The sequence below is a fragment of the Ambystoma mexicanum genome, chromosome 7p (assembly GCF_040938575.1).
Source record: "Ambystoma mexicanum isolate Mex_15411 chromosome 7p, UKY_AmexF1_1, whole genome shotgun sequence".
NCBI classification, from domain to species: Eukaryota; Metazoa; Chordata; class Amphibia; order Caudata; family Ambystomatidae; genus Ambystoma; species Ambystoma mexicanum.
Window position 1 is genome coordinate 432,381,366 of NC_090939.1, and position 15,427 is coordinate 432,396,792.

Genomic DNA, 15,427 nt, shown 5'->3' on the forward strand with positions numbered 1-15,427 from the left:
AGATTATTGCAGGGCCTCAGAGGAAATTGAGTCTAGGATGAGGAGGTCATGCAAACCCTCTGGGAAATAACCAAGACACACCTGTGAGAGGCAGCTGTGAATGGGGAATTAACCTTGGCCGTGTCACTGTCTGAAATTAGCCTGGACTAGCATGCTGACTCTTGTATATACTTCACTAGTTGTAGGTTTACTTTTATTTTTATTTATTTTTAATTTGTTTCTGTTATTGTACATAGTTTTGTATGAATACATCTATATTTTATTATTCAACACCACCATTTCTTGTCTCTTTATGCCATGAGCAGCATATCTTGGCTTGGTGGTGTATGCATGTTTTTGTGCTCCTTTGTCCATGTGCACATCTTTTTAACGTGCTCTTCATTTTAGTATGTCCTATCACTGTTTTGTGGGTTTAGGGCACACTCTATGCATAATATTGGTATTGGCCTATTTGCTGGTGGACAAGTGTGCATGCTTCAGTTGAGTGTGATGTTTAGTATGTGCCTTCATGGATAATGTACGGATGTGGATAATGGTAGATGTGGGGAGATAACATGTTTGGTGTTTCACGTGGTTCACGTCTTTGTCATACACATCTGTTGCTTGGCTATTTCCATGCTTTGCAGTACAGGCATATTGGTAATTAATATACATGGTTTTCATGAGTGTGTCAAACATGTATGCTGTGGTTGGCCTGGTACTTCCTTTGTTTATGTTTTCATCATGGTTCAGTCATGTTGGGGCTTTTTTTGAGAGAGGCATGGTGGCATTACGTTGATTGACTTGCCCATATGGCATGTGGTCATGTGTTTCACAAGAAGGGACGGGGCCATTACAAGGGTGGGTTTAGCAAGGAATGGTTGCCTAATGCCATTCCTTGTGCAGGGGCATTGCATGTTTTCTGTCAGTTCATCAGTGTTCATTGAATATGTCTTGCATTGTGTATCTACTGGTAGCGATGCAGGGAGACATTTGGAGATGATAGGTATATTTTATGATGATGTTTTGTGTCTCTTATTGAAGATGGGTACTCATTTGTTTAGATGGCTGGCCAGATGTTCCACAGATATGGGATATTTGAGGTATCTGGTGACAGCTCATTCCCCTCTGCCTGTTAACGTCTCAAGATTTCAATTACTTTTATGTTGTGTTCCTTTGTGCTAGCACATCAGTCTAGGTGGCCCTTTAGCACTTGCTTATCCATGTGCTCACACTTCCAAATCAGGTATAATATATTGGTATTGGGGATGGCAAGAAGGGACTTGGTCTCACCCTGATTCGCTGGGCTACACATCTCACATGTGGACTATGTCACTTGATCATCAAGGGATCAATGTTGTTGGGCAGATTAGTGTGATCCAAGGGGAATCCATGGAAGAGGTGACTGTACTGGATTAACCAGCACTGCTTCCAAGTGATCATGTAGGAGGAGGATGTTTGCCAGGTGTAGTTCATTTTAGACATATGCCAGAGGAGTTGAGGAAGGTAAGTGATCCACACTGATCAGGGCCATGGGTGGTTCAAGATGCATAGCTGACAAGTGTTGTTGCAGTTACAATGATTGTAAGGGTAACACCACCATCATACTGAACAACATTGGCAAGCCTGTTTGACACATTTTAGGGACAGTGAATAAGTGTGGGAAACCATTACTGTTGGCTACGTGACTGTACCCTTTTCCCAGCATATCATGAGTGTGTGCAAGCATAGTGTTTTGTCTGGTCAGCAGGCAACACGATGGGTACATCTGTGGGAGTCTGATTGTTGTGTGCCTACGTGCAAAGGTTGTGGGGGGTCCAGTGAGCTCTTGTTAGGCAAGTGTTGTAGCCAAATTGCATAGAAGTGTATGTGGTCTATGTAGGTGGACTGGGGATTCATCACAGACCTCTGCAAGTAGGATGGTTCAATGTATATTCAGTCAGACATGTCACATCCTACTCCTGATGTCAGTACTGCACACTGAAAGAGTAAGAGTGGGCGTTGGGGTGACATGTAGTTTGGGTGCTATGTTGTAATGTGACACCTTGTTGGGGCAATTACTATGTGGGAGTTGCTAATTTGGGGGTGCAGGTTAGTGGGGGGTGCTGGGATGAGGGCAGACTTTTGGGTGATGCCTTAATGTAGGGGGTGGGATGCAGATTAGTGCAGGTGCTGTGATGAGAACAGACTTGTGGGTTTTGCCTTAATGTAGGGGGTTAGGGCCACGAGCTAGGGCTAATGAGGTACTGGGAGAAGGGTGTATTGTGGTTGCTGCCTTAATGTAGGGGGTTGGGGCAAAGATTAGTTGTGGTACTGGGACGAGGGCGGACGCGTGGGTGTTGCCTTAAAGTAGGGGATTGTGATAGAGATTAGTGGGGGTACTGGGATACAAGCGGACTTGTGGGTGCTGCCTTAATGTACGGGTTGTGGCGCAGATTTGAGGCATTACTGGGATGAGGGTGAACCTGTGGGTGCTGCCTTAACATAGGGTGTTGGGGCGCAGATTAGTGGGGTACTTGGAAAAGGGTGAACTTGTAGGTGTTCACTTAATTTAGGGGGTAGGGGTGGAAATTAGTGGGGGCACTGAGATGCGAGTGGACTTGTGGGTTCTTTGTTAATGACAGGATTGGGCACAGACTAATGAGGTACTGGGATGAGGGCAAACTTGTGGGTGCTACCTTAATGTAAGTGGTTGGGGCACAGATTAATGGTATGATATGGTATTATTTATTTATGAAACGCATATACAATGGCAAGTGTTTCAAACGGGGGTACTGGGATGAAGGCAGACTTGCGTGTACTGCCTTAATATAGGAGGTTGGGGCACAGATTAGTGGATGTACAGGGACATGGACTTGTTGGTCGCAGAAGAGGAGTGGAAATGCTGGAGATTGCTGGTAAGCAATTCTTGATTACTTATTTCTCCTGGGTATGGCACATAAGTTGTTCGACAGTGCTATGTGCTGTTTGCCATGTGGGTGTTCAGGGTGTGCTGGGCGATACTCATTTTTCTTTGTGCTGCAGTTATATGGGTGCTTTTGATTCTATGAATTGGCTCCCAATGCTGTACATTTGGTCAACACAATGTGTTTGCTTGCGCTAACTACCCAGCAAGAACTTTGGGTTTTGTTTTTGTAAATTTGGCACTTAGTCAATTAACAAAAGAAAATCTGAACTGATTTCAGCAATTATATCCTGTGAGCACATAAAGCTCGTTGACCGCTCATTTTGGTTGTACACCGGAGATGCTGTAACAATTGCATATCAAGTTTTTCTACTTGGCCATATTTTATAGAATCCATTCTCTCAACACTAGCCTCCCATACCTCAACTGGTCTTAGGCCATGAGTGTTTTTTTCTGTGTTTTAATCTCAGTGAGATAATATTGCACCTGGGGTCTTCACTTTCTTCCAGGCACCCTAATCTTGTTACATTTGCAACCACCTCTGGTTCTTAAATCTCTCATCTTTACTGGTCTGTTCCAAGATGGTGTTTACTGTCAGACTCTCCATTGGGGTTGCCCTTTCTCCAGCCTTTCACCTCAACTTCCGTTTCTACTCACTTATTCTGTCTGGCTGGTTGTTTGATCGCCTTGCCTTTAAATTAAGTCCCCAGTCCGTTTTGAAGTTGATTGCTAGCACTGTCTGTGAAGCGTCTTCAGGAAACTGATGAGTATTTTTTTTTTCTTTAGTCAGGCTGGATATTCTAGCACCTTCACCTTCCTCTTATACTATCACTAATATAGAACTGTGTGGATGGTATGACATTTGATTCAGCTTGCTTAAAAAAATAATAATAATGTCCCCACCTTTTGATAGCATCTTTGTATTAAAGTATTTAAATGCTCTGAATTATTTAATTCAATAGGGTCTCTTCACAGCCTTAATAGTTTCTTGGCCCACCATATATGTCATTCAGACTGTCTCATTCCACCTCATTTCCTAATAAGCTGTCCACTTCACTTGCACACTGACTATTATTTACAAGCATGCATGCATGCCTCTGTCTGCACCACAAGCATGGGCAATGGCACTGCTACCTCTAAAGGCTCACCATTTTCAGAGTGGTTCCTGTTCTGTGTCCCCCTTTAAGATGACTGCCTCCTACTACCCTAATCTCAGTTTGGCAGCTCATAATGCCTCTTTTCTCAGCATCTGCCGATCATTGTTCTCTCCCTTATTCATATGCCAATAGGACGTTATGCTAATCAAAGATCCAGCTTGAATTCCTCTCCGGGAGAGAGCAATGTTTCAGACTATCTGTAGACCTAAACGCCAAATCGAGTAAGTTGAACATTTCTAATATGTGACATGTATTTTTTTTATCACATACCATAGAAGCAATACTTTTTAATGACTCAATGTTCAGCATGTCTCACTCTGTTCCCCTACCGGAAGAAACTCACATTTCCTCCAATAGAACCCTAGAAAATGGTGATGTGCCGCCTTGTCTAAAAGGGAGAGAAGGAAAACTAACACAAATCTGTGGCTGTTCTTTATTCATCTTTTGTTTCCTCATTTGTATAATGGTTTCTCTTTTTTTGCCTTGTTTGTTTAAATCCACCAGTGCAATTATTTCCCTCTACCAAAATATTAAAATTGTTGTCATTTAGTGCATTGGTATGAATTGTGAAATTTCGGCTTCAACAACGGATTTATCAAAGCCAAGGGAAATAACATCAGAGAGAAGAAGCTATTGGACATACATGTAGCCGTTGGGCTGCAGCTGATGGACTACGTTCGATTTAGCACATCAGGTGTCATTTCTGCTGACTTTTGAATAGTATTTTTGCTAATGCTCTCCCGCATTTTGATCGCAAAAACTGATGCTCTTAATGCAATCAAAATGTGCATTTACTTTAATAAAGAAACGTGGCGTTTTAGAAACCTGTATAACACTATAGTATACATTACATTTAATTGTATTCTCTTTTACAAATGAACGTTAATGCAAACATAAACATTGCATTTGGTTTCCTATTACATTTCAATGAGCAAATAAACAAAAAATAATATAACGCCGCTTTAAGCTATTTCTAATGAAGTAATATTGCTCATTTAAAAATCCCTTGGCCAACCTCCGTGTGACCTGTTTAGCTCTTAACACCGAGCAATCATTTTAAAATCACTAAAACTACATCCATACATTACTTCAATATAACATGTGTCCTAAGACTACAGGCTGTTTCTAGACTTATCAATTTGATTTTTCATGAAACACATAAAAACACATTTTCTTAACTTTTCTCTCAATTCCCAATTGTTTTGTAAATTATCTTTAAGTCAAAAGATCGTATTTGCAGATGGGTGGAAGAAGGTATGAGCACCACACACCGTGGGTAATAATACGCAGTGCTCAGATACCTGAGGGTTCGTAGCGCTATATAAATGCCAAATTATTATTATTATTGTTATTATTATTCTTATTCTTATTTATAGTTGCAGTTAACGAAGGCCCCCGGGCATTACATGAAGTGGTATCCCCCCCCCCGTGTAAGGGGCTTATACACAATGGGCCTCATTACACGGACGGCGGTAAGGGTTAACGGTCACCGTTAATGGCAACGGTGACCGTTAACCCTTACCGCCGTACTACGAGGTCCCTTTGCGGGTTGGAGGAATCAACGCCTGCTTCTTGCAGGCGTTAAGTACCAACCCGCTAAGGGACCTCGGAGCTAATTACGGCACCGCAAAATTGCGGTGCCGTAATTAGCGCCTTCCCCATTCCCATAGAGCCCTATGGGGCAGAAATGGGAATGGGGAAGGGCAATGGCGGAAGGGGGATTTACCGCCCCTCCAACCTTGGAATGGGGCGGTAAATCCCCTTTCCGCCAAGGCGGTGCCGGTAATTTACCGGCATGGTCCAGGGTGCTAATAGCACCCTGGATTACCGCCTTCCGTGTAATGAGGCCCAATGTGTTTCAAAGCGCTTGAAGGAGGGAGGGAACATAGGAAAAATACAGTTACATTCAATAAAAGTCCTTGAAACAATACAGAATGTGAAAAATAACTATCGTCATAGGCCTGACGACATTTCAGATAGTGCAAGTGCATAGAACAAATAAGGCAAAGAGGGTAAGGAAAAGAAGGAGAACAAAACAAGCAGTAACATTACTATGCCTGACGACAATTGATGTAGTGCAAGAGCTAAACAAGAGGAGAGTGGGAGGAGGGGACGGGGGGATAAGAGAGGGGAGAAAGGGAATAACAAGACACGCTACTGTGCAAATTAGTCAGCGACAAATTAATAGAGCAGGGGAGGGGGGAGGGGGGAGGAAGGAGAAGACAAGGAGGGGAGGAGGGGAGACAGACAAGCTGCTATCAAAGTCACGGGAACAAATGATAAGAGTAAGTGCTAAGTGGGGGGGAGTAAGAGAGAAGCAAGAAAGAGAGAGGGGTGAGGTGTAGGAAGGTGGTGAAAGAAAAGAGAGATTAGTGGAGGGGGTAAGAGGCAGAAAGGCAGTTTAGGGGGGTAGGGGGGGCACACAGACACTCACGGGGGGGGTAATGGGGCATAAGTACCCTGGCCCGTAAGACCGGGGTACTAAAAGCATTTTTGTTTCTGTTCCTAAATGGTCTGGTGTTTCAGTACAGAATGAAAAATGTAAACAGAAATAGCCACCGGGAAAGGAAAAATCGCCGCTGAGGAAAGAAAAACGAAGTCTGTTTTCCCTTTCCATGGCGACCATGGGAAAATGTAAACAAACAAATGGCCACCATGGAAAAGGGGGAAGGGACTGCATGTAGTCCCTTCTCTCTTTCCATGGTACACATTAAAAAAAGTAAACACAAAAATGGCCACCATGGAAAGGAGAGAAGGGACATATAGTCCCTTCTTCATTTCCATGATGGCCCATCACAGATCAGGAGCGGACAGCTGGGGACAGAAGTATTTAAAGAAGGTGGTCTTTAAATGGACTTTAAAGAAGGTAAGTGGGGCTTGGGGGGAGGGAATTCTGTGGATAGAGGGAGGAGATATGGGGAGGGATTGGGGGACCACACTTACCTTGTTCCCCAGTGGGGGAAGATGGCGGCCTCCAGCCATGAGGTGACTTGGAGCTGGATGATTACTGCAGGTAATGCCCCTGTTCTGGGCCTTCTTATTGGCTGAGAGACTGCTTTCCCCCTCCCTTCCGGGTACTAATTGCACATAGAACCTGCATGATGAAAAACTTGTATTAGCAATAATGCTGTTCTTACTCTGCTTTCTGGTCTGGAGGCTAAAAGGCTAAGTGGGGATTCCTAAGGGGTCTGCACATAAAGCAGATGGTAACCTTTTAGTGTTATGATCAGATGGATTGTTCATATTAGTTTGAGATACTTGAGCTTGCACTTCTGTACCTCATTGCACCTACAAACCCATCTTCTACATGCGTGATTTAGTTTTCTTTGGTATCAATATTTTCTTTTAAATTGAAATACATGGGTTCAAAGTAAGACTGTGTTCTCTTCTACAGTGCTTTATGCACACATATGCATGAAGAAATGTAGCTTGAACCTAATTTATGCTTTGTTTATTTTTTATTTTCCTTAGATATGATAATATTCTCCTTCCTTCTAGTGCAATTCTAGCAGAACCATACTATTGTATTTTAAATAATGTACACCGCATCCTAATTTACTGGGTTGGAGTGGGTAATTTGAACTGATGTACTGTCTCCTTTTTAAATGACACAAGTGGACTCTGATGTTTTAAATGTTGCTTGTCAATGTATTAGGTGCTGGTCATTTTAAAATAAAGCACATCTAGAGAGATGGCCTCTTCCTCACATATTGTTTTGAGGAACAAATATAAATGAAAGTTTTTATTTAAAATTATAAATCTGGAAATATATCAACTTTCAGTTGTGATTGGTAGTTATGTTTGAATGTGTTGGTCCATAGAAGTAGCCATGAAATGTCAAGCTTTGACTAGATCCACCAGAGTATTTCATACAGATAGACATTCTACTCCAGCTATGGACGCAGCATCATGGCTTGTCACTCACACAGTTCCATTTTTAGCAGTAAATGGAATATTGAGTGTTAGACTGGCAGTTTGTTTTTTGTCCATTAGAACTTGGGTGTCAACTGGCACAGAGAGTTGTAGGCGTGGAACACTGAATGCCCGAATATATGATAAATAGATGGGGCTCAAAACCCAGACAGTGGTTCAGAGCTGACAAGGGGCAGACGGCTGGAAGACTGAATGGAGAGCATAGGGGCTTTCCAGTTGGGAAGGGCAACTCCCTCTTGTTTTTCTTTTACTGGGGTTTAAAGTCACTAAGCTGAATTCTGGCAGTTTCTAAGCATTGTGTGTCCCTAAATGACTATTGATGTTTGAGTTGAACTTTTTGTTTTTCTTACCCAGGGCAATTCACCTCACCAGTTTATTGTGGATAGGCTATATGATTGCATCATTAATCCCAATGGACATTGAATTAATTTTCAAAGCATTTTATGCTATTTTTGATGTTTTTTTGATGAAAAGATCATGGTGCTTTAATAGGTTTTTAAAAAATATGTTTTGATTTGTTTCATTTTTTTAATTTGTCATTGAATTGTGGATATTCCCAGGCATCCAGTCTTCTGAAGCCCCATCAACTTCTTAACTTCTACATTTAGTGAAAATGGAGAGGCCTTGTACCCTATATTTGATATCACATTGAGAAAGGCATTGAGGTATTGATTGAGCCAGATGTTTCTATAAGGTTGCCTATAATAATTAGGTAAGGCAAGTGCTAGATTGCCTAGCATGATTTGTGAGGTTGCCTATCACGACTTGGTGAGGCAGGTAGTTGTTTTTTACAGTGACTATGATTTCTTGGAGAAGGGTGATCAGTGTTAGGGCCTCATCACGAGTAGGGCGGTAACCCAACGGTATTACCGCCAGGGCTATTAGTGTTACGTCTAACCCCCTAGTGCTATTAGCACCGGATCACGAGTTTGGCAGAACGGTAAGTCCCCATTCCCCATTGGGCCCGTTTGGGAATTCCCCATGGGCCCAATGGGGAATGTTCAGAGCTATTACCGCCAGCAGTGATAGTGCCAATAATCGCCAAAATCGCAGCAGATTTGCCCCAGCTCAGGGTAAATCCGCCAAGCCTGCGATTTGGCAGACCCTTAAATGCGGCGGTAATAGCATTACCGCCGCATTTAAGGGTTACCGCCAAACTCGTGATGAGGCAGTTAGTCTTGATTTCAATGTTTATTACAATTTTCTCTTAATTAAAAGATATATTTTTTACATGAGAGTGTAAGAAGCAGTAATTGAGTGTACATTGCTGAGTGTTAAGTATTTGAACATGAACTTAAAGAATGGGGCATCTATCTAAATGCATTGTGTATTGATGTGTCATATATGTTACATGTCTTTTAATACACATATGAAGGTGTACTGGATGGTGTGAGCAGTGGTCTATCAATGTATTTATTTATTTAATTGTTTTTTATAACGCATCTAATACCATATTCAGTTTGGTTTCTAAGCGCAGATTCGTGATTCAAACCTCTGTTGCTCTGTGTAGTCTTGCTTTCAAGACCAGTGTGTTGCCCCTGTGCTATCATACATAAAAAATAAAAGTAAAACATAAAATGATATGTCACATTGGTAAACCCCTGCTGTGCTGATGAATGAGTAACAGCTACCCACTGCAAGGGGTTGATTGCCTGCTCTCATTATGGATGCAGAGTCACATGTATATGCTTTTACCTAGCCCTATTCCTACTGTATCCCTTGCTTGGGGGGTGTTGGCCACTCCCCTAGGGGTGGAGGGAAAGCTCTGGGTGTAGGAATGTAAACATTCACGTCAATAGGAGGACAGAACTTTTCATTGTTATTAGCACGTTTTCACTTTTTAGAGCAACTCAATGAACTTCAATATTGTGATTTTATATAATATTGGACATCAAGTAATACTTGTTATGTTCCTCTAAAGTATAATGATGCGTATGGAGATTAATTTATTGTGCCTTGAACATATATGTAATGAATGTTGTAAGGAGTAATGTTTTTTCATTTTTGTGTAAGGTTTTAATTTATCAAATCAGATCACAATAACATAAATAACTACACATTGATACATACATGTCTGCCTTTCATCAATAAGGAACACATTGAAATAAGTGAATATGGTGATTGAAGTGCTCAACCACTGTCAAATGTGGTTTTAGTAGATGCTTTCATTGAGAGGTACTGTTTAAATAGAACTGATGATCATACACTGTTATCTTAACATCCATAAAACTGTTGCATTTCTTTCAGCTTTGAGGGACAACAGGATTGAGATGCTTCGAGCTTCCTGGCATGAATTGAGTATAAGTATCAGTGACGTCGCTTTGTCAGATGAAGGGCAGTACACGTGTTCACTATTTACAATGCCAGTCAAAACATCCACTGCTTTTCTAACAGTGTTGGGTAAGTACTACAAAAAACACCCTTGTAATGTGATGTCCTGTTTAATCATTCAATGTCTTATGATATGTGCATGACAATGCAACAATATATTGCCTTTTTATAATGAATGCTTTCAGGAGAACATGTTATAAAGAATAGTAATACTACTTAACTTTATACAACAGTGTATTCAAGAAATATTAACAATCTTATAAACTAGAGAATCATTTATATTGAGTGCATATACATGTTTTGACATCTCTCATGTTTTGTGCTAGGTTCAATGAAAGCTCAAAATTCTCAGTCCCGTCTTGGTTTCCAGTTTAACTGTCCTTCTGTTTTGCAACTAGTGCCTGTATCTGTCTTCATACATGACTATGACAGTGACTCATCACCACCTGTACCAAACCTACTGACTCATTAGGCTGAAATGTTACTCTTCCCCTCTTTCCCAACCTTCCCTAACTGTAAGGCCGATGAATCACAATTGATAAAAAATCAATAGTAACTTGCAAGACTATTGACTCCGGGAACACTGCAATGCAATATAATGTAAGTGGTCTTGCGTAGCAACCCCCTGCCACTATTGGTGGACTCCCTGTGTGTGCCTTTGTAAAAAAGGCGAGTGGGGTTCATTAGTGGAAAAATGGGAGATGCAGATGTGAAACCTGTGGTGTTGATCAGTGCAGGTTTGAGTGCCAGCCTGCTTTCTATGTTTTTGGCGGAGAAACTTGGGAGTATGTTAATCATAGGGAAGTGCCCACGATTGGATATACTACACTGCTTTGGCTCTTGTTATCCGCTGATTTGTTATCCGCTGAAGAGGGCGAGTGTGAAAAGGCAAAAGAGAAGTCCTTAGTTTTATTAATATGCTAATCGCTAGCCCTGAGGCAACTGTCTGTGGGAAGTGTAGTGTAAGTTGGTAGGAGATTTTATGGGAGAGTCAGTTAATGAGTGCAAGTAGGAGTAGGCCTTACAAGGCAAAACAACCTGCAACCCTGCACTTCTTACCCAGGCCATTTGCAGATCGGTCTCCTTTCTGTAGATCACAATGCCACATCCCTCCAATGAGGAACAAAACTAGCTTCTGGGAGCTGGCAAATGTGGGAAAGGGGTGGTGTGGAACTCAGACATTGACATGAGAAGCTTGCTAAGGATTATGGGAGGAAAGAACTTTAGGTTCATAAGTAGGGCTACTGACAATTTGAGAACTGCAGTCACCAATCTCTCCTTTCAGGTTTTTGCTTAGTAGGCTGAGAGATGCATAAAGCCTCATTGTGATGTATTAGGGGTCCTCTAAAAGTGTGTAATCAATGAGTTACCAGTAGTAGTCCAAGAAGGAGTCAATAAATAACACTGTTTATTACAGCTGGGGACGTACAAATCAAACAGCACAGTGGAACATAACTGGTTGATGTGATCTGACAAACTGGCTTACAGCGAACAATACTTTTATACTGCTAGTCAACGTGTGCATAGCTAGAAACAGTCAAACTTCAAGACGTCACCATTCTCACAAAGCTAACTGGTTATAATACAACTTGCCCTTATAGCTAAACATATGTTTGGTGGACATTATTGGAGCAAAACAGACCTGCCCTCTCCTGGTTTGTTCCGCCCTCGTTTGATGCCACATTGCCTCCTGTTCCACCCTGCTATCTATTGCAATTTGTATCGACATGATTGTGCTGACCGAGGTATCTTTATTCATCTGCTATTTGTCAGCATCAAGGAGGAAGGAACACGAGACACCTCAATCTAGTGGGAAGGGGAACATTCACACAGCATCTGCTCGATGAGAACCCTCACAAACATTGTTGCGAGCATACTGTGTGCTTGTTGCTTTTCAGGGACACCAAAACATACCATTTGATTGGGTTTTCTCAGAGCTCCGCTTCATTCCACATCCTTCTTCCCATACCTACTGCCAAAGCGGTGTTTTAAAACAGCCTTTGGTGTTATGCAAGTGCCTCCCTAAATCCGGTCAATTTCCCCAGCTGCCACGAGTTACTGTGGGACTGGCTCACCGACCCCGATTTTATCATCCAGTGCTGTTCCCAGCAACAGTGGTCTGCTGGAGACAAACTACCAGAGTTCAGCTTCCCCATCCCTTAGCCGCGGCATTTTCACAGTGTGTTCAAACTGGCCTACTGTGAAAGGCCCATCTACAGCATCCCTCTGGGTGTGCTTACCTGTGTTTTCACATTCCCTGTGCTTACACCACAGAGTCTGGTGCGTTCATATTGTTATGTACACAGAGTGTCTGCCCCTTGTTTCCCTCCATACTTGGTCTCTGGGGCTGGATACAGCTTCCAGGGAACCCATGTACCTCCCTTGGGTGTGTCCCTACCCGCCCCCCATTATTCTCACAGTTAGTAGGTGCTCGCCCCCTGCCTGGCGCTGAATCAGCACCTTCATTCCAGCTACATTCTCAAAGTCTATGCTCCACAGCCTGCTCAGACCTTAAGCCATCCAGGGAAGGCAGGGAAGGCAGGGCAAGGTGTTTTTCAGGCATTGGTATGGGCAGGGGCTAGAATCCCTGCTTAATTCGCACATTGTTTGACCATGCTGTCATTGGTTGGAGAAGGGGCTCCCTGGTCTTTTTCCCAGAAGTCTACTCTGCGGTAAACCTCTAACTATTCTCACATGGTCCAAAATGAACTTCCCTCTTCTCGCCACAGCCTCAACTCTCCAGCTTTTGACGGAGATCCAGGCCTTTTCTATCAGAGTGATTCATACACTAATATGTCAATTCCCCAATCCCATTGAGGCAAGGATCTTAAAGCAAGCCAGGCATACATACACTCTTATTTATCACTGTCTGTCTTTTGGAGTTATCAGACTGAGAGGCAATTAATTCCCCAGTCGTATCTGACTTCTAGAGGCACTGGTCTGGCACCGAAATGTGTGTGCTATGAAACTGTGGTCCTTTCAGTGACCTCAGTATGCTGTCAGACAGCTTTTACCCAGCTCTCAGGGTCACTCAGAGACGCTGAATAGACATGTCCATGTTCCTGCAGGCCCAACCCCAGCTTAAAATAATTCTTACTTTGGGGCTCCACCTTAACTTAACATAAGGATGTATTTTCCATCTACACAAAATGTTTTTCTTCTTTTTTGCCTCTTACTTTGTTGTGAGGTAACAACTCAGTTAGAAATACTAAATTGATCTTTAAAGAAGCTTTGTTCTTGACAAAACTGAGAAACTGAGCATATAAATGATATATATTCTCTTTCATGTTTAGTTCTATTTTCTATTTTCCATTTCTCCTCAACTTTTTATTCTTTTTTACTTGTTTTCAGGTATTTTATATTCACTTTTAAGAATGTGTAATTGTTGGTCAATTCAATACGCCCCCATATGTTGGGCTTCACTGTATGTAAATTCTTTGTTCTTTTCCAAAATTTAAAAAAGTTTTTTTCAATTACAACATGTTAAATGTTATTCATTGATTGCTTTGTGCCCTCAATGATGGTATTCTGAATAATATCATTTTGTTGTTTTATGAACTTGCGGCTCACAAGGTGTCTTTCTGTTATATACAATTGTATGTAGAAGTCATAACCTATGTGTTTAGACAGGATTGGACCAGGTAATTGCTCCAAATAATTCATACCTAACAGGGCCAATCCTTGACGCACCAGTACCCTCCCTTTTGCTAACATTAGATATTCTCGCCCCCCACTGTTGCGTCCCCCAAGGGGCAGACCATTGCCACTGGACAGTGGCCCCTTTTGCCATACATGATCCTGCATTGTTCATACTGGCCTTTCAGTGTTTAAACGTTCTGGTTCTGTCCCTAGCCTCATAGCTAATACTGCCATGCATTAGACTCAGGCAAACCTAGCATGTACCTGACTCTGCCACAGATCAAGTAGTTGTACAGGAGGAAGTACCAAGGTGACTTATAATTACCAATCAATTCCAAATCCTGTTGCGCCTTTCAACACGTTACGTGAAATGAACCCAACATTGTAACATTATAACCATGTATTTTAACAAACATATAGCATCAGAGACTGGTTCTGTCAATCGGCTCCATTAGTGACTAGCACTTGATGCAATTTTATTCTTCAAATCCAAGTACTGAAGTCAGTTCCAATGGTATTACACTTCAACACAAATGTTTTCTTCCAATCCAAATACAAGAGTTAATTCCAACACGTGTTTCACTTACCATCCAAAAACAACATCTGTGGTTACTAGTGAGCTTCTTCATGGCTAACTCATTCATATCAATCTTGATAAATCTGTGACAAATATTGTATTAAAGACTTTTACTTGTCTGTCTTGTAAAGACAAGTGAAATACTAAGGGCCTCATCATGAGTTGGCAGGTATCCCGACTGGGATACCACCCAACTGTATTTGTGTTACCGTCCACCCGTCCGGCGCTATTAGCACTGGATCAAGGGTTGGGCAGTAATGGGTATTCCCCATTCCCCATTGGGTCAGTTAGACCCAATGGGGAATGTCTGGGGCAATTACCACCAAAGGTATTACAACATGGTAATTGCACTGTAAATAAGCATTTTTATGTTGCATTTACCCCCAGCATAGATCTGGGGGTATATGCTGCCAACTCATGTTTCGGTGGCCCCTTAAGTGTTGTGGTAATAGTGTTACCACCACAATTAAAGGCTACCGCCCAACTCGTGATGAGGCCCTAAGTCATTTATTTTTACAATTCAGCATACATTCCATTTGGATATCAATGTATCCTTCAACATATTAAATTAATTGCACTTAACCTGAATTATTATTGCTTATATCCCTTAATTACTTACAAATGAATTGCTGCTCTGCACCAAAATCATATCCCGTTTCATACAAGCATTTTCATGTCAGTTATTTCCTTATATTATATTCTACAATGCACCTTCAGCATATGCAAGGCTTTCCAAATTTAGTAATCCTCCACCCCATAGTTCTTTATTTACAACACTTGCTAGTTGTTCACCTTAGTTTCCTGTGTGGCTTACTCACTTAGTTGTCGAGAATTATTCTAGCTGAGCTTCCAAATACACATGTAAACACACAAACCATAGCACAGGAAATGTGGATCATGCTAGAT

At 41.8% G+C, this 15,427-nt stretch overlaps 1 protein-coding gene across 2 annotated transcripts in view; it reads left to right on the top strand.

The window, feature by feature from the left end:
* CADM2 (cell adhesion molecule 2) overlaps positions 1 to 15,427 on the top strand; it is a 2,048,893-nt gene that overhangs the window by 1,489,719 nt on the left and 543,747 nt on the right. For both annotated transcript variants that reach the window (XM_069636448.1, XM_069636450.1), the window contains exon 4: positions 10,222 to 10,374. In XM_069636448.1, coding sequence (XP_069492549.1) covers positions 10,222 to 10,374 — 153 coding nt within the window. The remainder of the gene's footprint in view (positions 1 to 10,221; positions 10,375 to 15,427) is intronic.